This window comes from Aythya marila (assembly GCF_965140915.1).
Source record: "Aythya marila genome assembly, contig: HAP1_HAP1_SCAFFOLD_451, whole genome shotgun sequence".
In the NCBI taxonomy this organism is placed as follows: domain Eukaryota; kingdom Metazoa; phylum Chordata; class Aves; order Anseriformes; family Anatidae; genus Aythya; species Aythya marila.
This window is the reverse complement of record NW_028136669.1, coordinates 15691-35461: the sequence shown is the minus strand read 5'-3', so window position 1 is coordinate 35461 and position 19771 is coordinate 15691. Positions and strand designations below refer to the sequence as shown.

The 19771-nt window shown below is 64.8% G+C and overlaps 1 protein-coding gene across 1 annotated transcript; it reads left to right on the top strand.

Moving 5' to 3' along the window:
- Positions 1 to 1323: 1323 nt before the first annotated feature.
- Positions 1324 to 16475, top strand: COL1A1 (collagen type I alpha 1 chain). Its single transcript, XM_082785980.1, has 51 exons — positions 1324 to 1496; positions 3086 to 3280; positions 3367 to 3401; positions 3513 to 3548; positions 3644 to 3736; positions 3839 to 3907; positions 4724 to 4768; positions 5061 to 5114; positions 5288 to 5341; positions 5471 to 5524; positions 5670 to 5723; positions 5920 to 5973; positions 6068 to 6112; positions 6352 to 6405; positions 6490 to 6534; positions 6711 to 6764; positions 7247 to 7345; positions 7434 to 7478; positions 7559 to 7657; positions 7939 to 7992; positions 8082 to 8189; positions 8479 to 8532; positions 8752 to 8850; positions 9027 to 9080; positions 9165 to 9263; positions 9506 to 9559; positions 9887 to 9940; positions 10044 to 10097; positions 10226 to 10279; positions 10386 to 10430; positions 10521 to 10619; positions 10726 to 10833; positions 11168 to 11275; positions 11388 to 11441; positions 11573 to 11626; positions 11737 to 11844; positions 11931 to 11984; positions 12393 to 12446; positions 12689 to 12850; positions 12996 to 13103; positions 13221 to 13328; positions 13489 to 13542; positions 13643 to 13750; positions 14013 to 14066; positions 14176 to 14283; positions 14386 to 14439; positions 14567 to 14674; positions 14755 to 15037; positions 15454 to 15644; positions 15738 to 15980; positions 16083 to 16475. The coding sequence occupies exons 1-51, from the start codon at positions 1415 to 1417 to the stop codon at positions 16227 to 16229; spliced, it is 4362 nt and encodes a 1453-aa protein (XP_082642106.1). The 5' UTR covers positions 1324 to 1414; the 3' UTR covers positions 16230 to 16475.
- Positions 16476 to 19771: the final 3296 nt, after the last annotated feature.

Here is a 19771-nt window from a genome sequence, read left to right as displayed (position 1 = left end):
CCGCCTCCCCTCCTCTTCCCAGCCCCGCTCGCCTTCGTTGCGCTGTGGAATGATTGTGGAATTGTGGAATTGTGGAATCGCTTTCGTGCCCCCCCCTTGCAAGAAAAGTCACCGAGGGACTCGCTCGGACGTGGGTGTCCCCAGCGGGTGGCTTGGCTTTGCTTGGCTTTGCAAAACTCAACGGCCCAGCAGCTTGCAAACCCACACCCAAGCACAGGAGGTGGGGGGAATCCCCCCAAAAAGAAAACAAAAACACCAGCCCCCAGCCCCATTTCCCCTAAAAACACCCCCTGCAAAAAAAAAAGGGGGTGTCCCCCGCCCTGTGCCACATTGCTCGGGGCGCTCGCTTGGGTCTCCTTCCCTCTCTGTCCCGGAGACCCAGGCGGCCGCCCCGGCCCTGGTGCAGCCGTATATTTTTTGGCGTGTAATTATAACCTCCCCAAATTGCACGGTGTATTGTGGATTATTGTCAGCGAGCTTTTTCTTTTTCCAACCAACGTGGCTCTTCAAATGTGGAAACAGCCATGGAGGCGTGCCAGAGGGGAGGAAGAAAGGGGAGAGGGAAAGAAAGGAGAGAAAGAATAGGCGAAAAGAAAGTAAAAGATGGAAATAAAGTAAAAAAACAACAACAAAAAAAAAAACACCAAGTTTGGGGCGCCCTGCTGAGTTTCTTGGGGGGTCGGTGTTCCCCTGTCCCGCACGGGGCTCATGGCATGGGTGCTGCTGGTGCAGCCCGTGCTGCTCGGCCTGTGGGGCTTGGTGGGCGCTGGGCACTGAGGGTCCTCATGGGGACAGCCCCGGGGTGTGGGTGGGGGGCACGGTGTGGGGGCGCAGCCAGGAGCGGGTGCTTGCACCCCAAATTCCCCGCCCCAGCATCCGGCGTCCGCGCCGGGACTGCGTGGCACCGGGGTCCCAAGGCGGCCACCTCGCCGTCCCCACCCTACCCAGCCACATCCTCACCCCGTAACTTTGGGACACCCCCAAAACCCCCCCCCAAAACCCCCCAAAAACCCACCCCAACTCCCCCCAACCCCTATTTCCTTGACACTCCCCATCCCCACATCCCAACCACGCCGGGGTCCCCGTCCCAGCGCCCCGCTTCGGGGGTGCCGTGTGTGTGCGTGTGCGGGGAGGGGGGGGGGAAAAAAAGGGGGGAGCGCGGGTGCCCCCGACGCGCGGGCCCCGCTGATTGGCCGAGGGGCCGTCCAAAATTCCCCGTGCGCTCCCGCGCAGGCTGCGATGGGTCCCACCTCTCCCCGCCGCCGCACCGTATATAAGGGGAGGCGAAGCAGTGGGAAAGGCAGTAGGAAGTTTCTGCTGGGGTCTGGATTGGAGCTACAGAGTGAGACCGGCCCTGAATGACCCGAACCTAAGACAAAGAGGCCCAAAGAGTCTACATGTCTAATATTTAGACATGTTCAGCTTTGTGGATTCTCGGTTACTGCTGTTGATAGCAGCGACTGTACTACTCACCCGCGGGCAAGGAGAAGAGGACAGTAAGTAGCCGCGGGGGTCTCGCGCCCTCCACCGCCGGCGGGGGACGGGTGGGCTTCGACGCCTCGGCCTCGGGACGGGGTGAAAAGCGGTGTGCGTCCTGCAAAAAAAAAGAAAAAAGTGGAAAAATTAATTTAAAAAGTGGCTGGGGGTAGAAAAGAGAGGGGCTGGGTCGGCAAAAGGAAAGGCGAAGGGACGCGGAGGGGAGCGGGGCGCCCTGGGGTGCCGGGGCGGCCGGCCAAGAGGGAGGGAGAGGAGGGTGGAGGGAGAAGGGGCGGAGGAGACGGGAAAGGGGGGAAAAGAGCGAGGGGGGAGAGCAAGGGGAAGCGGGGAGGGGGGGGGGGGGCCCGGCCGCCGGCTCTGCAAAAGCCATCAGGAAAGAATTAGAAAAGTCTCAGATGATTCATAAGGAAAATGTTTCGGCAGCCCGTAAAGTCGGGGCTGTCTAGACAGCGCTTCGTGGGCTGGGGGGCGCCACGCCGCTGTGTCCCCCCTCCCCACCGCCAACCCTGCCCCTGCTGGGGACACCTCGGCGGGGCTGGGGGTGCGGGGTGGGCCGGGGGGCACGGCTGGGGTCACCCCCCCAACCCCGCTGGCGTGTCCCCCCCTGCGCCCCGCTGGAGCCTTCGCCTGCCTGCGCCTGCCACCTGCAGGCGTGGGGACACGGGGGACCCTGGGACAGCGCCAGGCCTGGGGCACTGCGGCCGCTGCCCTTTGCGTGTTTCCCGATTTTGTCATTTTTTGGGGTTTTGGGTAGTTTCTTTTTTCTTTTTTCTTTTTTTTTTTTTTTTTCTTTTTCTTTTGGGTCCTTTTCTCCCCGCGTTTTGCATCGCGTTTTGCAAGGCGCCCTTTGCGTTTGGCAACGTCCATTTTGCAACGCGCCTTTTGCATTTTTGGGTTTTCTTTTTTTTTTTTCCTTTACTTTTTTTTTTTTCTTTTTTTTTTTTTTTTGGTGGAGGGGGAGAGCGTTTCGCATTTTTTCTAAACATTTGCTGCATTTTTACCCTTTCCTCTTGGCCACCGGCGGGTGGAGCAGGGGGACAGAATCCCCGGGTCGGGGTGACCCCACATCCCCTCCCCGGCCCCCCCAGCCCCGCTGCGAGGCCGCCCCAAGCCCTGGCACCCCGCCCTGCACTCCGCAGCCCCCCTCTGCCTGCAGCCTCTGGACGCTGCTCATTCTGGCCTGATCCGGCCCCATCCTGGCTCTGATTTCAGCCCAGATGTGGGGGCCAGCCCTCCAGCCTCGCCTCACCCCCCTCCCTGCTTTGCGCCGAGCCTTTGCGCCCCAGGCATCGCCTGCACGAAGCCCCCCGAGCCCCCCGGTATTTTCCTTGGCCCCCGCGGGCCAGGACGCAGCAACTGGCTGGGGGTTTTGTTTAAATTCCAGAGTAAGTGGGAAGAGTTTATTGTGGCGGTGCTTTTCCTGTGTCACCGAGACGGGCTGATGAGAACCAGATGAAGGGAGCGAAGCTGCAGGAGCGGGAGGCGGAGAGGAGAGAGGGGGGGGGGGGGGATCCCGGGGATGGTGGTGGTGGGGGGAGCGCGGAGCCGTGCCCCTGACGCCCCCGCACCCTTGCCCCCGTTCTCCCAGTCCAGACTGGAAGCTGCGTACAGGATGGGCTCACGTACAACGACAAGGATGTGTGGAAACCCGAGCCCTGCCAGATCTGCGTCTGCGACAGCGGCAACATCCTCTGCGACGAGGTGATCTGCGAGGACACCTCCGACTGCCCCAACGCTGAGATCCCCTTCGGAGAGTGCTGCCCCATCTGTCCCGACACCGACGGTACCGTGTCCCCCCCCCAAATCCCCCCCGGGGATGGGCGCTGGGTGGGTGCTCAGCCCCTCTAAACGCTCTCCTTTCTCCCGCAGCCTCCCCAGTCTACCCAGAAAGCGCTGGAGTAGAGGTAACCACACTCCCCCCCCCCCCCCCAAAAAAAAAGTAAAAATAACCAAATCCTCGATGTTTCCCCATTTTGGGGATGAACCCAACCACCCCTCTCGCCTCTCCCCAACAGGGTCCTAAGGGAGACACCGGTCCCAAAGGAGACAGGGTGGGTACCACCACCGCCAGCACCCCGCTCCCTGGACACCCCCTGCCCGGGGCGCCCCACTGGAGCTCAACCTCTCCTTGTCCCCCCCCCCCCAGGGACTCCCCGGCCCCCCTGGCAGAGATGGCATCCCTGGACAGCCTGGCCTCCCGGGACCCCCAGGCCCTCCAGGACCTCCAGGCCTCGGCGGAGTGAGTATGGGGGGGTCCCCCCAGCTGTGAACCCCCCCCCCCTATACTCTAGGGATGCTCGTGCCATGCTCAGCCCCTTTTATTTCTTCCCCCCCCCCGCAGAACTTCGCTCCTCAAATGTCCTACGGCTACGATGAGAAATCCGGTGGCATGGCTGTGCCCGGCCCCATGGTGAGCACTGGGGTGGCACGCGGCACCCATGGGTGGGGAGGGGTCGTGGGGGGGTGAAACGATTGGGATGGGGAGGGCGGGATGGGGTGGTGGTGCCCAGGGTGCTGCCGAGGGGTGGGGGGTGCGGTGGGGGCAGGGATGGGGATGGGGGGTGATGGGGACTGGGATGGGGTGGGGATGGGGGCAGCAAGAGGTGGTCGTGGGGACAGAGGTGAGGGTGGGTGCTGGTGGGGACTGGGATGGGGGGGGGACTTCAATGGGGCAGCAATGGGGACATCAGTGGGGTAGCAATGGGGACATGGATGTTATAGTGGTGGGACAGAGATGGGGCGGTGATGGGGACATCGATGAGGTAGCAATGGGGACATCAATAGGGTGGATATAGGGCAGGGATGGAGAAATCAGGTGGTTAGCAATGGGACAGGGCTGGAGTGACAATGGGGACATCAAGAGGGTGGCAATGGGGACATCAATATGGCAGCAATGGGGGCATCAGTAGGGCAGCAATGGGACAGGGATGGGGTGGTGATGGAGACAGGGGCACTGCTGATGGGGGACAGAGACGGGTGGCAGTGGGGACAGCACTGGGGTGGCCATGGGACAGGGGCAGGGTGGTGATGGGGACATCAATGGGGTAGGAATGGGGGCATAAATGGGGTAGTGGCAGGGATGGGGAGGTGGTGGGGACAAGAATAGGGTGGTGATGGGGTCAGGGATGGGGTGACAAGAGGGACACCAGTGGGACAGGGATGGGGATGGGGACGGGGACGGGGTGCCTGGCCCCCACTCAGCACCTCTTCCCTTTCTCCCTTCCAGGGTCCAGCTGGTCCCCGCGGTCTCCCTGGCCCTCCTGGTGCTCCCGTGAGTATCTCCTCCTCCTCCTCCTCTTCCTCCTCCTCCTCCTCCTCCCTTCCCCTAACTTCTTTCTGGGACCAGCAGCCCCAGGGCCCCTCCTGGCATGGGGCCCCATGGTGGCGAGGGGAGGAATGGGGTGGGTGAGGACGCAGCATCCCCGTGGATGTGTCACGATACAAGTCCATATTGGGGGGGTGGGGGTGTCCAACACTGCCGGCGGGGTCTTCAGTCCCATCTTTCTCCTTTTCTAACCCATTTTTCCCCCTTTTTTGTTTCCCTTTTCCCCACAAAACCATAGGGTCCTCAAGGTTTCCAAGGTCCCCCCGGCGAACCCGGAGAGCCCGGTGCCTCTGTAAGTCTGGCTGATGTGCTGCAGCAGCACGTCCCCCCCCCCCGGGCTGGGGGGGGCTGAGGCACCCCCGTGTGTGTCTCCCCCCCCCCCCAGCATGGCCAGGAGCCACTGGAGGGGGCAGCGGGGTGCCCTGCACCCACAGCACCCTCACCCCCCCCTCACCTCTCTCCTAGGGTCCCATGGGCCCCCGTGGTCCAGCTGGCCCCCCCGGCAAGAACGGCGATGATGTAAGTGGGATGGGGATGGGGTCAACCCCTGATCCCATGGGTTTGGGGTCTGTTGGCACTGCCACCCCCCCCCCAGGGCTCGATGCCTGCCCTGGGGACGTGCCACCCACCAGGCGTCCTTCTCTGTAGGGTGAAGCTGGCAAGCCTGGCCGTCCCGGGGAGCGTGGCCCCCCCGGCCCCCAGGTGAGCTGCTCCCCACGGGGAGACCCCAAGCAGGGTGGCAAAGCCGAGGCCGTGCCACTTCCCTGGGGACGAGGGCGTGGGGACACCCCCACTGCCCCCACCCCCCCCTCAGAGCATCTCCGTCACCCCCATCCTTTTCCCCTAGGGTGCCCGTGGTCTGCCAGGAACCGCCGGCCTGCCGGGCATGAAGGGACACAGAGTGAGTCCTTCCCCCAGCCAGACACCACATTTCGGGAGCTGCGGGTGACCCAAATTCGGGGTGCACCCCGAGGGACCCCAGCCCCGAGGCCGGGGGTGAAGCTGGGGACGGGTGTCCCCGACGGCTTCGCCCCCAAGGGGCTGGGGACGCGGCGAGGTCCCCTCCTCACCCCGCTCTCCCCTCTCCTGCTCCCCAGGGTTTCAGCGGTCTGGACGGTGCCAAGGGTGAGCCTGGTCCTGCTGGCCCCAAGGTGAGGAGGCCGGGGAGGCCCAGCCCTGGTCGGGGTCTCACTTCTCCCTTTTTTGATGCAGAAAACCCATTTTTACGCCTTTTTATTTTCCTAGGGCGAGCCTGGCAGCCCCGGTGAGAATGGTGCTCCTGGGCAGATGGTGAGTGCTGGCTGGGAAATACCGGGGGTGGGGGGGGCACACACAGAGCCTCCACCAGCAAAAGAGGCCGGGGTGGGGGGCACGGCGCATCCCCGGGGATGCAGAGCCAGGGATATTTGGGGTGGGGGCTTCCCCTCGCTGCGGGCAGGGGGGGCGCACGGAGAGGTTACGGGAGGGGAAAGCGGCTGCGAGATAAAGAGATAAAGAGATAAAAACATCTCCTTTTTGTCCCCCCCCAGGGTCCTCGAGGGCTTCCCGGCGAGAGAGGCCGTCCCGGTCCCTCCGGCCCCGCTGTGAGTATGCGCTCGGGGCAGGGCTGAGCCCCCCTCCTGCCCTCCTGCTGGTGGGCAACGCTCAGGGCTGCCTCTGTCCCGCAGGGTGCTCGCGGTAACGACGGTGCTCCCGGTGCTGCTGGTCCTCCCGTGAGTAACCCCGATCCCCCCCCCACGACCCCGAGAACCCCCGTGGAGGGGTCCCGTGTGGGAGATCTCCTCCTAAATCTGCTCTCGGGGAATCCTGGCCGGGCTCCAGGGCTCTGGAAAAGCCCGATGCGAGGGGTGTGATGGCTTCTGATGCGTGCCCCCTTTCTCCTATCTAGGGTCCAACTGGTCCCGCCGGCCCCCCCGGCTTCCCCGGTGCTGCTGGTGCTAAGGTAGGACCTACACACGATCCTAGAGGTGGGGCCCCCAGCTCCTGGCTGGGAGATGCTGGGGGAAATGGGGCAGGGAAATGGGGGAGTGAGCGTCGAGAGGGCTTCACGTGGCCCGAGCGGTGCCCAGAGGTGGCCAGGGCCAAGGGGGACGGTGCCAAGGGGGTGGGTGCCAAGGGGGCCGGTGCCAAAGTGGCCAATGTTGAGGTGGCCCGTGCCAAGGTGGCCAAAGCCAAGGTGGCCAAAGCCAAGGTGGCCCATCCCGAGGTGGCCAACGCCAAGGTGTCCGGTGCCGGGGTGGCTGCTCTTCCCATCAGCAGCACAGAGGTGGCACCTTGCCCCATCTCCGACGCCTCTCCAGGCTGCAGGGTGTTGCCTTCGTGGGAAACTAGGCCAAGGATGGAGAAGAAAATCAGTCGTCTGCTTCTGGGTTTTCACAGCAGCCCCCGCACTCACGGCTCTTCCTCTCTCCTCTTCCTCCCCAGGGTGAAACCGGTCCCCAAGGTGCTCGTGGCAGCGAAGGTCCTCAGGGTGCCCGTGGTGAGCCCGGTCCCCCCGGCCCCGCTGGCGCTGCTGGTCCTGCTGTAAGTGGCCCCCGACGGCGCCCTGCCCTTCGGCCTCACGCCCTCCTGGCCCCGGCGTAACCCTCCTCTTCCTCTTTCTCTCCGGCAGGGCAACCCCGGTGCTGACGGTCAACCTGGTGCCAAGGGTGCAACTGTGAGTGTCTCCCCCCTGCCTCGCTGCCTGGCTCGGGGACCTCCCTGCAGCGCCCTCACCACCTCTTCTGCCTCTCCTAGGGTGCCCCCGGCATCGCTGGCGCTCCCGGCTTCCCCGGTGCCCGCGGTCCCTCCGGACCCCAGGGTCCCAGCGGTGCCCCCGGTCCCAAGGGTAACAGCGTGAGTATCCCCCGCTGCCTCCGTCCACTTCTGCCCCTCTCCAGGAGCTCGGCCCTTTGCTCTGGGGCTGGATCCTCGTCCCTTTGCTCCCGGGGGACGGCTCCAGGGCTGGATCCATCCTTGGGCTCCTGTCCCACCTCCTCTGCCCTGCTGGCAGCCCCCTGGGAGGCACGGAGCATCTCTCCCCCCGCAGAGGGTCGGGGCAGGATGGGGCTCACGGTTCCCCTTGCTCATCCACCCGGTGCTGAGCATCTTTCTTTCCTTTTTCCTTCCACCTCCAGGGCGAACCCGGTGCCCCAGGCAACAAGGGAGACACCGGTGCCAAAGGCGAACCCGTAAGTGCCCCCCCCGGCAGCGCCAAGACTCGGCACCTCCCCGGCTGGCTGCGCCTTGCAGGCTCTCACCCTTCTGCCTCCTTCCCCAGGGTCCTGCTGGTGTCCAGGGCCCCCCCGGCCCCGCTGGTGAGGAAGGCAAGAGAGGAGCCCGTGGTGAGCCCGGCCCCGCTGGGCTTCCCGGTCCTGCTGGCGAAAGAGTGAGTGGGAGCCATCCCCGGCGTGTCCCCTTCGTGTCCCCGTCCCCATCCTCATCCTCCCCCCGTCTCTGCACACCCCATCCAGTGTCTGAGCCTGGGGGGCTCTCTCTGGGGGTCTGGTGCTGTCCCCAGTGGCACCCAACCCACTCTGAGACCCCCCCAAAACCCCTGGTGGAGCATCTCACGAGCCACCAGGGCTGCTCCCTGCAGGCTCAGCCCCACATCACCCCCTTCCCCGAGCCCCCTGCACCCCCCACATCCACCCTGACCCCTCTCCCGTCCCTCGCAGGGTGCTCCTGGCAGCCGTGGCTTCCCTGGTGCTGACGGCATCGCTGGTCCCAAGGTAGGTGCCCCCCTCTCCTTCCTGCACAGGGCACGGTGCCGTGTCCCCAACAGGGCTGCGGGGGACGTGGTGCACTTGTCACCCCCCCCACACCCCCCAATTGGGGTCAGGCGGTGCCGAAGCCGCTGCTGTGCCACCACCTCGCCCCGTGGCACGGCTCCTGCCCCCGTCCCCGCTGACGCCCTGCAGCCGGGCTCACTGCTGTCCCTTTCCCTCCAGGGTCCCCCCGGCGAGCGCGGCTCCCCCGGCCCCGTCGGCCCCAAGGGCTCTCCCGGTGAAGCTGGCCGCCCCGGTGAACCCGGTCTCCCCGGTGCCAAGGTGAGCGTGGCAGGGGCACGGCGTGGAGGGGCTGGGGACAGCCTGGTGGCCCCCTTCCAAGGGTCACCGGGCTATGAGGGAGGTCGCTCTCCGTGCCGCTCGCTCGCTGGAGCATCTCCCACGGCCAGCAGAGCCCCGGTGCCTGATGTCCTAACCCCCCCCTTGCTCCTTTCTAGGGTCTTACTGGGAGCCCTGGCAGCCCCGGTCCCGATGGCAAGACTGGTCCCCCCGTAAGTAGCACCCACCACCCGCCCCGCTCCCCCCTTTGGTCCCCGTGCCCTTTGCTAACGGGGTCTTTGCTCCCCCCACTTTAGGGTCCCGCTGGTCAAGACGGCCGCCCCGGCCCCCCAGGCCCACCCGGAGCCAGAGGCCAAGCCGGCGTGATGGGTTTCCCTGGTCCCAAAGGTGCTGCGGTGAGTACGGACAGGAGCTGCGTCCCTCGTGGGGCTGCTCGAGCCCGGGGTGCCTGCCCCACGGACACTGGGGTGCTCCACGAGGGCTCCCCACCCGGGAGGGCTGCGGGTGGGCACGAGGAGCAGGCACCCAGCGAGGGGTGGCTCAGGGGACCCATGGGGTTTGTGCAGCCCGCAGGCTTGGTCCCGTGGGTGCTGTGGTCCCGGCGTGGGTCTCATCCCGCTCTCTCTTTTGCTTTTAGGGTGAGCCTGGCAAACCCGGTGAGAGAGGTGCTCCCGGCCCCCCTGGCGCTGTTGTGAGTATCCCCAAGGGTCTGGGGGTGTGTGGGGCTGGGGTCCTGTGGGGTTGGGGACGGCTCCAAGGGGGGAACCTGCCACGCTGAGCTGTGGTGGCCAGGACTCAGGGCTGGCGGCTGCCAGCGCCCCTGGAGCGGGGACAGCGGGGAGGTGACGTGGCCGCGGGCAGCTCGCCGCCGCTCCTCTGCTCCTTGGAAGGATGCTACGGCCAAATCCAGCTCCAAACACCGCTCGGGGTGCAGAGCCCCGGCGGGTTCACCTCTCTAAAATCACCTGGAGGTGGCGGGCGAGCTCTGAGCACCCTCTTTCTCCCCTCCCCTCTGCAGGGTGCTGCTGGCAAAGACGGTGAAGCTGGTGCCCAAGGTCCCCCCGGCCCTACTGTGAGTACCGTGGCGCCCGATGCCACCCAGCGCCGGGCTCGGCTGCTGGAGCAGGAGCTCTGGAGCCCCCCACCCGGCCTCACGTTTCTCCCCTCTCCCCCAGGGTCCCGCTGGAGAAAGAGGTGAACAAGGTCCTGCTGGTGCCCCCGGCTTCCAGGTGAGGGGGGTCCCCTCTCCCTGCAAGGGGACGAACGCCGCATGGCGGTGGCAGTGCCACCTCCCTCCCTCGGTGGCTCACCTCGCCACGTCTCACCTCCTCCTCCTCTTCTTCCTCTTCCTCCGCAGGGTCTGCCAGGCCCCGCTGGCCCCCCTGGTGAGGCTGGCAAGCCCGGTGAGCAGGTGAGTGCGGGCAACACCATGCCCCCCCCCATTCCCCCTGTCCCCAGGGCCACCTTGCGTGTCCCCATCCCCGCGCTAACTCCTGCAACCTCTGCCTCCATCACAGGGTGTCCCCGGAGATGCTGGTGCCCCCGGTCCTGCTGGTGCCAGAGTAAGTTGACCCCCCGCTCATTCCCGAGATGGATTTTGGCCCCCCAGTGCCCCGCTGATGTGCTCAGCTCCTTTGCTTCCCCTCCTGCAGGGCGAGAGAGGTTTCCCTGGTGAACGCGGTGTCCAAGGCCCCCCTGGTCCCCAGGGTCCTCGTGGTGCTAATGGTGCTCCCGGTAACGATGGTGCTAAGGTAGGTGCGAAGTCTCTGCCCTCCAGGACATCTCCAGGAAGGAATTTTCTCCACCAAAGCGGCGCTGATTGCTCGCTAATTCCTCTTTTCCATCTCTCTTGCCCAGGGTGATGCTGGTGCTCCCGGTGCCCCCGGAAACCAAGGGCCCCCCGGTCTGCAGGGGATGCCCGGAGAACGTGGTGCTGCCGGCCTGCCAGGCGCCAAGGGTGACAGAGTACGTGTCCCCGAGATCCCGACGTGTCCCCTCCGTCCTCTGCTCGCAGCCCTGGCCCATCCTGCAGCCGCTCGCCCCCCCACCTGCTGGGGCTCCCCTGAGCCACGGGGATGGGATGCTCGGGGACGCTTGTGTCCCTTGGGGACAGCCCCTTGCTGCGAGCTGGGAGCTGAGCCCTGCTCTTCTGCATGGCCAAGGAGGAGGAGGAGGAGGGTCTCAGCCCCTCTGGGGATGATGAAGACCCTGGGGAGCAGAGCAGTGGGGTGCAGAGCAGTGGGGTGCCCCCCCTGGGTTGGAGCTCCGCAGGTAACCCCGCTGTGTCTTCTCCTCCCAGGGCGACCCCGGTCCCAAAGGTGCTGATGGCGCTCCTGGCAAAGACGGTCTCCGAGGCTTGACTGGCCCCATTGGCCCCCCCGGCCCCGCTGGTGCTCCTGGTGACAAGGTAGGGACGTCCTTTGGCTGGACCCTGTGCCGGGGAGGTGGCCCCGCGCCCCCCGTGCCACCTCCTCGCCACGGCTCTAACCTCGGGGTCTTTCCTCGTGTCCCCCTGCCAGGGTGAAGCCGGTCCCCCCGGTCCTGCTGGTCCCACTGGTGCCCGTGGTGCTCCCGTAAGTGTCCCGGCACCCCGAGGGCTGGCCTGCCATCAAGTGGCCACCCCTTGCCATCAAGTGGCCACCCCTTGCCGGCGGTGGCCGTCCCCTGCCCGGCGTGACGCCCGCTCTTTTGCCTTCTCCCCTAGGGTGACCGCGGCGAGCCCGGCCCCCCCGGTCCTGCTGGATTTGCTGGCCCTCCCGTAAGTGCTTCTCCCTCCCCCGTGGGCCTGATCCTGCACCATCATCACCGCCGTGAGCGGGGATGAAGCTGTGCCCCCCCCCCCGCTCACCGCACCGCGCTCTCCCGCAGGGTGCCGACGGCCAGCCTGGTGCTAAAGGCGAAACTGGCGATGCTGGAGCCAAGGGTGACGCCGGCCCCCCCGGCCCCGCTGGCCCCACTGGTGCTCCTGGCCCTGCTGTAAGTCGTGCCCCCCCCCCGCCCCACGTCCCCCTTGGATCTGGCCCCTCTGTGTGGCTCACCCTCCTCTTCCTCCTCTTCCTCAGGGTGCTGTTGGTGCTCCCGGTCCCAAAGGTGCTCGCGGTAGCGCTGGACCCCCTGTAAGTACCAGCCTGGCTCTTGTATGGGGGGGGGGGGGGGGGAACGGGGCTGTGCAGCCCCCAGGGGATGGGTTTGGGTGCGTGCACCCATGGGTGGCTCGGCCCTCCCTGCCTCTTGCTCCCCAAAATGTGTGTGAGCACCCCAAAGCCCTTTGGGAGGACGGTGCCCGGAGAAGGGGGGGCGTCATCTTATAGGGGATGGAACGGATGGAAAAATGGGGGGGGTACACTCACCCCCCTAAACCTGCAGCTGCTCCCCACCCCCAGGGATGAGCGCTCTCCTCCTGGCCACCAGTCCCAGGGCTCCCCGTGGTGGCCCTCAGCCAGGGGACGGTCCCCTGGCCCCGAACCCCGCGGTCGGTGCCAGGATGCGGCCCCGCGCCTGACTCCAGCTTCTCCCCCTTGCAGGGTGCTACTGGTTTCCCTGGTGCTGCTGGAAGAGTTGGACCCCCCGGCCCCTCTGTGAGTACCGTGTCCCCCCCCCGAAGGGGTGAGACGTGTGGCAGGAGGGGGGGGGTTGGGACAGGAGGGTGCTGGCACCGTGGGGATGCCGGGCACGGGTCCAGCCGGCTCCACGCGGCCGCCTTGGCCCACTTGGCACCGGGACGCCCCTGGCCGCCCTTCAGCCAGCGGTGACGGCGAGGGGGGGGGCCCTGAGCTGAGGCATCAGCCTGACGGCATCACCCCCCCCCACTCCTACCCAGGGTAACATCGGCCTCCCCGGCCCCCCCGGCCCCAGCGGCAAGGAAGGTGGCAAAGGACCCCGCGGTGAGACCGGCCCCGCTGGCCGCCCCGGTGAGCCCGGACCTGCCGGCCCCCCCGGCCCCCCTGGTGAAAAAGGCTCCCCCGGCGCTGACGGCCCCATTGTAAGTCACCCCCCCGACCCCAAGTGATGTGACACCTTCACGGATACCAGGCAGCGTCACAGCCGGCGTCCCTCGGTTGTCCCCTCCATCGGGAGGGAGGTGACGGCCGCTGCCACCCCCCTGAGGTGCCGTTTGCCCCCCCCAGGGCGCTCCTGGCACCCCCGGACCCCAAGGTATCGCTGGCCAACGCGGTGTCGTCGGCCTCCCCGGACAGAGAGGCGAGAGAGGTTTCCCTGGGCTGCCCGGCCCCTCTGTGAGTACCCCCCCGCGGGACCCCCACCCCGGTCCCCAGCTCACCGGTGCGGCCCCCCCGAGGCTGGGGGATGCTCCCCGGTGTCCGACGCATCCCCGCGTGCTCTCCCCTCTGTAGGGTGAACCCGGCAAGCAAGGTCCCTCTGGTTCTCCTGGCGAGCGCGGTCCTCCCGGCCCCATGGGCCCCCCCGGCCTGGCTGGCCCCCCTGGCGAAGCTGGACGTGAGGTGAGCATCGGCGTGGTGATGGGGGGTGAAAGGGGGGGGATGTGGGTTTGCTGCGCTGAGCACGTGCCGGCTCGTGGCACCCATGGGTGCTGGGGTCAACGCCGGTGCCACCCAGGACCTCGTTAGCGCGCCCTAACGAGGGGTCTCTGCTCTCCCCCAGGGTGCTCCCGGTGCCGAAGGTGCCCCCGGTCGCGATGGTGCTGCTGGTCCCAAGGTGAGTGCCCACGGCTGGGGTGCTGGGACGGGGCGCTGGGGCTGCGCTCGCCCGTGCTGAGCTCTCATCTTCCTCCTCTTCCTCCTCCTCCTCCTCGCAGGGTGATCGTGGTGAGACTGGCCCCGCTGGCCCCCCTGGTGCTCCCGGTGCCCCCGGCGCCCCCGGCCCCGTCGGTCCTGCTGGCAAGAACGGAGATCGCGGTGAGACCGTAAGTGATGCTCGGCCCAAGGAGACCCCCACCCACCTTCCCCACCCCCCCGGTGCTCCAGGATCCGTCCTCTCCATCCCGTTACGGAGCAAGGGCTCCTCCTGCGAGGCCACAGCGGGGCAGAATCCGGCCCTGGGCTCGGCTCCCACCGCTAGAGGGAGATTCCCAGCCCGGGAAGGGATCGTGGGCGCCCTGCTCGGGGTGATGCTCCACCACCAAAAGTGGGGAACGCTCTGACCCGTCCCCTTCTCTCCCGTCCCAGGGCCCCGCTGGTCCCGCTGGCCCGCCTGGTCCCGCTGGTGCTCGTGGTCCTGCTGTAAGTTGGTGTCCCCCCTGCGTCCTCCTTCGTGCTTCTGCATCCCCTTGGATGCGGGGGCAGTGGCTGGCCTGGCCCCCGCTCAGCCCCTCTCCTCCTCCTCCAACAGGGTCCCCAAGGTCCCCGTGGTGACAAAGGTGAAACCGGCGAGCAGGGTGACAGAGGCATGAAGGGTCACCGAGGCTTCTCCGGTCTCCAGGGCCCACCTGGTCCTCCTGTAAGTACCACGGGGTGACGGTGGCCGTGGGTGCTGCTGCCCCACGTCCCGGAGCAGAGCGAGGTGCCAACGGGCCCTTTTCTCCTCTCTCGCTTTGCACAGGGCGCTCCTGGTGAACAAGGTCCTTCTGGTGCTTCTGGTCCCGCTGGTCCACGAGTAAGTCCCCTCCTGAGCCACGACCCCCAGCCAGGGTTGGGGCATCCTCCCGGGGGCTGCCCGGGGACACGGTCCCCGATGTGATGCTGGGGACACCTCCGTGCTCACGGCCTCTTTGCTCCCGTAGGGTCCTCCTGGCTCCGCTGGTGCCGCCGGCAAAGACGGTCTCAACGGGCTGCCCGGCCCCATCGGTCCCCCCGGCCCCCGCGGTCGCACCGGCGACGTCGGCCCTGTTGTACGTATCCACCCTGCTGCTGCTCGCCCGGAGCCTCCTGCCTTCGTCTGGTGCTCACCATCCTCCTCCTCCTCCCGCAGGGTCCCCCCGGCCCACCTGGCCCCCCAGGTCCTCCCGGCCCCCCCAGCGGCGGCTTCGACTTCAGCTTCCTGCCCCAGCCCCCCCAGGAGAAGGCCCACGACGGCGGGCGCTACTACCGAGCCGACGACGCCAACGTGATGCGCGACCGCGACCTGGAGGTGGACACCACCCTCAAGAGCCTGAGCCAGCAGATCGAGAACATCCGCAGCCCCGAGGGCACCCGCAAGAACCCAGCCCGGACCTGCCGCGACCTCAAGATGTGCCACGGCGACTGGAAGAGCGGTCAGTGCCCCGCGTCGCCCTACGGTCATCTCACCGCTGTCCTTCCTACCTGCTCCTCACCTCCAAGTCTTGTGGCTGCTCTCACCTTCATCTCTCATGGGTCATCCTCACCTTCCTCACCTCCACCTCACCTCCATCCCTCTGATCTGCTCCTCACCTCCATCCCCTGTGCCCTCTACCTGCTCCTCTCCATCCCCTACACCCTCTCCCTGCTCCCCTCCATCCCTTGCACCCTCTCCCAGTTCCCCTCCACCCCCTGCGCCCTCCACCTCTCCATCCTCCACCTCTCCAGGCTGCTCCTCGCCTCCATCCCCAGCCCCTCACCTCCATTCCTCGCCTCCATCCTTCCACCTACTCTCCATCCCGCTCCCCCCTTACCCTCCCTCGCCCCCCCTGACCCCGTCCCTTCCCCGCAGGCGAGTACTGGATCGACCCCAACCAAGGCTGCAACCTGGACGCCATCAAGGTCTACTGCAACATGGAGACGGGCGAGACCTGCGTCTACCCCACCCAGGCCACCATCGCCCAGAAGAACTGGTACCTCAGCAAGAACCCCAAGGAGAAGAAACACGTCTGGTTCGGCGAGACGATGAGCGACGGCTTCCAGGTGAGATGGGGGGCGCCGGGGGGGGGACACACGGACACAAAAATGGAGTGGGGACGATGAGCACGGCGGTGCCTAACGCTTCTTCCCCGGCAGTTCGAGTACGGCGGCGAGGGCTCCAACCCGGCCGACGTGGCCATCCAGCTGACCTTCCTCCGCCTGATGTCCACCGAGGCTGCCCAGAACATCACCTACCACTGCAAGAACAGCGTCGCCTACATGGACCAGGACACGGGCAACCTGAAGAAGGCCCTGCTCCTCCAGGGCGCCAACGAAATCGAGATCAGGGCCGAGGGCAACAGCCGCTTCACCTACGGCGTCACCGAGGACGGCTGCACGGTGAGCGCGGACGGTGGGGTTTGGGGGGTTTGGGGAGGAGTTAGGGGGGATTCGTAGGGGTTTCGGGGGGATTTGGGGGTCCTGACTGCGCCCTTCTTGCAGAGTCACACCGGCGCCTGGGGCAAGACAGTCATCGAGTACAAGACGACAAAGACGTCCCGCCTGCCCATCATCGACTTGGCCCCCATGGACGTTGGAGCTCCGGACCAGGAATTCGGCATCGACATCGGCCCCGTCTGCTTCTTGTAAACCGGACCCCCCCCCACGCGTAACAGGAGAGAGTAATAATAATAATAATAATAATAAAAAAAAAAAAAAACAGCCAAAAAAGGAGAAAATTTCACATGGACTTGAATTCGTGTCGGTTTCTATTCCAGCGTCTCTAAAATTATTTGCGTTTCCATAAAAAAAAAAAAAAAGCTAAAAAAAAAATCAAAAAAAGCATTAAACCTAAAAAAAAAAAAAATAATAAAAAAATAAATGACTTTTCAAACAAAATAACCAGGAAGTGGGTTCGCTTGCTTGCCCTCCTCTCCTCCTCCTCCTCCTCCTCGGCGTCGGTCTGCCCTAAGCCCCGCGGACGGCACCGCTCGGGCTCCCCGACAGCGCCGAGCCCGCGATGCTCACACCCCACGGGGCCGCCCGCGCCGAGCCCCGGAGCCGGGGAGCACCCGAACGCAAACTCGGGCCGACCTTTCTCCACTGGGCTCTTTGCTACTTGCATTTCATTTTTTTTTCTCCTTTTTTCTTTTTTTTTTTTTTTTTTTTGTTCCTGAAAGGAAGCCGTTTAACTCTCGGTTATAATCTGCTTCTTGTCGATGTTGTTTTTTTTTTTTTCCCCTCTCTCTTCCCCCCTCCTTGTTGTTTTTTTTTCTTTTTTTTTTCTTTTTTTTTTTCTTTTGTTCAGGCAGCAAAAATAACACAACCCCGAGCAACCCGCGGGGACCTGGGAGCCCGGAGCCGCCACCACCCCGCTTTTTGCAGCCGAGCCCCGGTTCCGCAGGGGGGAGCTCCCCGAGTCCACCCCGACAGCCAAAGCCCTGGAGCGGAGCAAACCGGACCCATCAGTGCATATTCTCCTTTTCTGGAAGGCTACCTCACAGCTGTGGTTTTGGTTAATATTTTTTAAAATTTTTTTTCAAGTAGTTTTAGTATTTTTTTAAAACTTTTTTTTTTTTTTCAGCCGTGCCGGGACTTTCCTGCCAGGTTCAGAGCAAAGGTGCTAAGTTTTGTCTATTTTTTTTTTTTTCCCTCTCCATTTTTGCTATTCTTTTTTTTTTTTCCCCTCCGTTCAAGGTCCCCCTGGAGTTCTGGGGTTTCCTCCGCCCCCCCCCGGGACTTTTGTCCTGATTTTTGCTCTTTTATTTCGGTCCCATTTCAGAGGCTCAAGTGGCGCAAAGCCACTGAGCCGGGGACCGTCTGGTGCTACAGACACGGGGCTGCCTGAACGGATGCAAGTCTTGGGTTGATTTTTGAATTTCCCTCTAGTTTTATTTTTATTATTTTTTTTTAAATTCCCCTTCATCCTTTTGCTGCCCGGGTCGACTTGTGAATTTTCTAAAGGTGCTATTTAACCCCACACCCCCACGCATCCTGACAGCGAGGCACGGAGGCAAATGCAAGGTCGAGCCAAAAAGCCTTGGAAGGGAAAGGAAAGCACGGGGAAAGCAGCCCAGGCTCCCGGGCTTCGCAGGTGGACTCCATCTCTGCTCTCATCTTCCAGCAGCTCTTTCTCCATCCATCCATCCATCCATCCATCCACACATCCATCCATCATCATCATCATCATCATCTCCCCTCGCTTCTCTGCCCCCCGCACCCTCCCAGCCTCTCTCCTCCTCTCTTGCCGTGCGGAGGGGCCGAACCCACCCCGACTGCCGGCCCATCTCCCGGCGAGGCGGATGCTCCAGGAGTCTGTACCTAGTTTGTATATGTATAATAATTTGAGATGTTTTTAATTATTTTGACTGCTGAAATAAAGCATGTGAAATGATCCGACAAACCTGTGCCGCTCGCGCCCTCGTCTCTCCCGCGCCGCCGGGGATGCTCGGGGATGGATTTGGGGATTGGGGTCGGGGAACGAACGGGAGCCCCCCTCGCCGTGTCCTCACCGCTCTCCTCCTGCCACGCTTCTGTGCTCCCGTCCTCACCGCCCGCCCCTGAGCAGCCCCCACCGCCCCCCCCCCACTCCTCCTCCTCCTCCTCCTCCCCGCTCAGCCCAACAGAGAGGGGTGGGGGGACAGTGGGAGCCACCCCCAGAGAGCAGGGGGCTGGGGGGGGCTGGGGATGGTTTGGGGAGCACCCGTGGTCAAGGGGGCTTTGTGCTGTGCCCCCCCTCCCTCCAGGGTGGGAGGAAAGGAGAGGTAAGGGGGGGGGACGCAGTGAAAGGTGGGGGGCTGCTGGCACAAGGTGGGGTCACACAGCTCAGGGTGCCCCCACCCCACACAGCCAGGGGTGCCCAGCAAAGCTGGTGTGGGGAGGGGGGGGGCACAAGGACACAAAGGTGCTGGGAGCGGGGATGGGAACTGGGTGCGGGGGCTCTGTGCTTGCCGTGGGGTGCAGGAAAAGTGCCGTGGGGTGCGAGCACACTGTGGGGTGCAGGCAACGTGCTATGGGGTGCAGGAAATGTATCATGGGGTGCAAACACACCATGGGGTGCAGACAACGTGCCATGGGGTGTGAGCATGCAGTAGGGTGCAGACAACATTCCCTGGGGCGCAGGAAACGTACTGTGGGGTGCAGGCACACCATGGGGTGCAGGAAATGCGCCCTGGGGTGCAGGCAAGAGGTGCCCCCATTTGCAACAGGAGCTGGGTGCCCGCTCCAGCTTGCAACGGGAGCCGGCCACCCATGAGCTGTGCATGCACAGGGTGCCACACGCCTCTGGGGGAAGAATTAGGGGGGGGGACACCCCAAATCCGGGTGCAAGCGAGAGCAGCATGCGCCGCAGCCTGAACGCCGCCTTCCTCAGCCCATCAATGGCTCCTCTTGTTCCGCCGTGGGGCCCCCGTGTTTTCCTAACCCCCACCCTGGCGCCTGCCCCGGTTGCTGTGAATGAGGCTCTGTCCTCGGGCAGGGCTGCAGGGCCGGGGCACCCATCAGGGGGGCGGGCAAGGGGGGGGGTTGAGCAGGATGCCTGGGGGACAGCGGTGGAAGAAGCGAGCGGAGAGAGCGGCGAGGGCTCCGGGGTGCTGCAGGTGAGCCGGGGGACGTCGGGGTGCTACGACAAGGCCAAGGGGGCTGCAGCCACCCAGCGGGGTCCCTGCGTCCCCAAATTGGCTTTCTGTGAGCCCCCCACCCTGCTTGTGGGGTCACCGCGTGCCCTGGGGTGCAAGGCTTGGGGAGGAGGGAGCGTGGATGGAGGAGGGTGGGGAGTGGGTGCCCCCTGCGAGGAGATGGGGCAAAACAGCTGAGGAGGGGGCAGAGGGAAGCAGGGACCCCCCCCCAGACCATGATCAGCAACCAGGACCCCGGCCCCACAGCACTCAGTGCGTTCCCCCTCCAGCCCCGGGGGGGGGGTGGAGAACCAGCAAACCCAGTGCAGCAGCACCACTGGGATCTGCCCTGGCTGGGACAGGGCAAAAAGGTCACAATAAATAGCTCTTTTAGCTAAAACCTCATTAAAAGAGCTTAAAAATAGCTATTCTATATAAAAACTGGGGGGAGATGACAGCGGGAACAAGACCAGGGGCATCCCCAGTATTTTTGGGGCCACCCCCAGCCCTACAGAGGCTGTGCAGCGATGCTCAGGGCTGCACCCCAAAAATCCCACCGCCCACCCCCCCCAGATC

Bases quoted from the DNA above. Each gene is read 5' to 3' on its own strand.
- COL1A1 (XM_082785980.1), top strand. From the start codon at position 1,415: ATGTTCAGCTTTGTGGATTCTCGGTTACTGCTGTTGATAGCAGCGACT. The intron at 6,535-6,710 runs GTGAGTAACCCC...TCTCCTATCTAG, and splicing joins CCGGTGCTGCTGGTCCTCCC to GGTCCAACTGGTCCCGCCGG. The intron at 11,442-11,572 runs GTAAGTGTCCCG...CTTCTCCCCTAG, and splicing joins CTGGTGCCCGTGGTGCTCCC to GGTGACCGCGGCGAGCCCGG.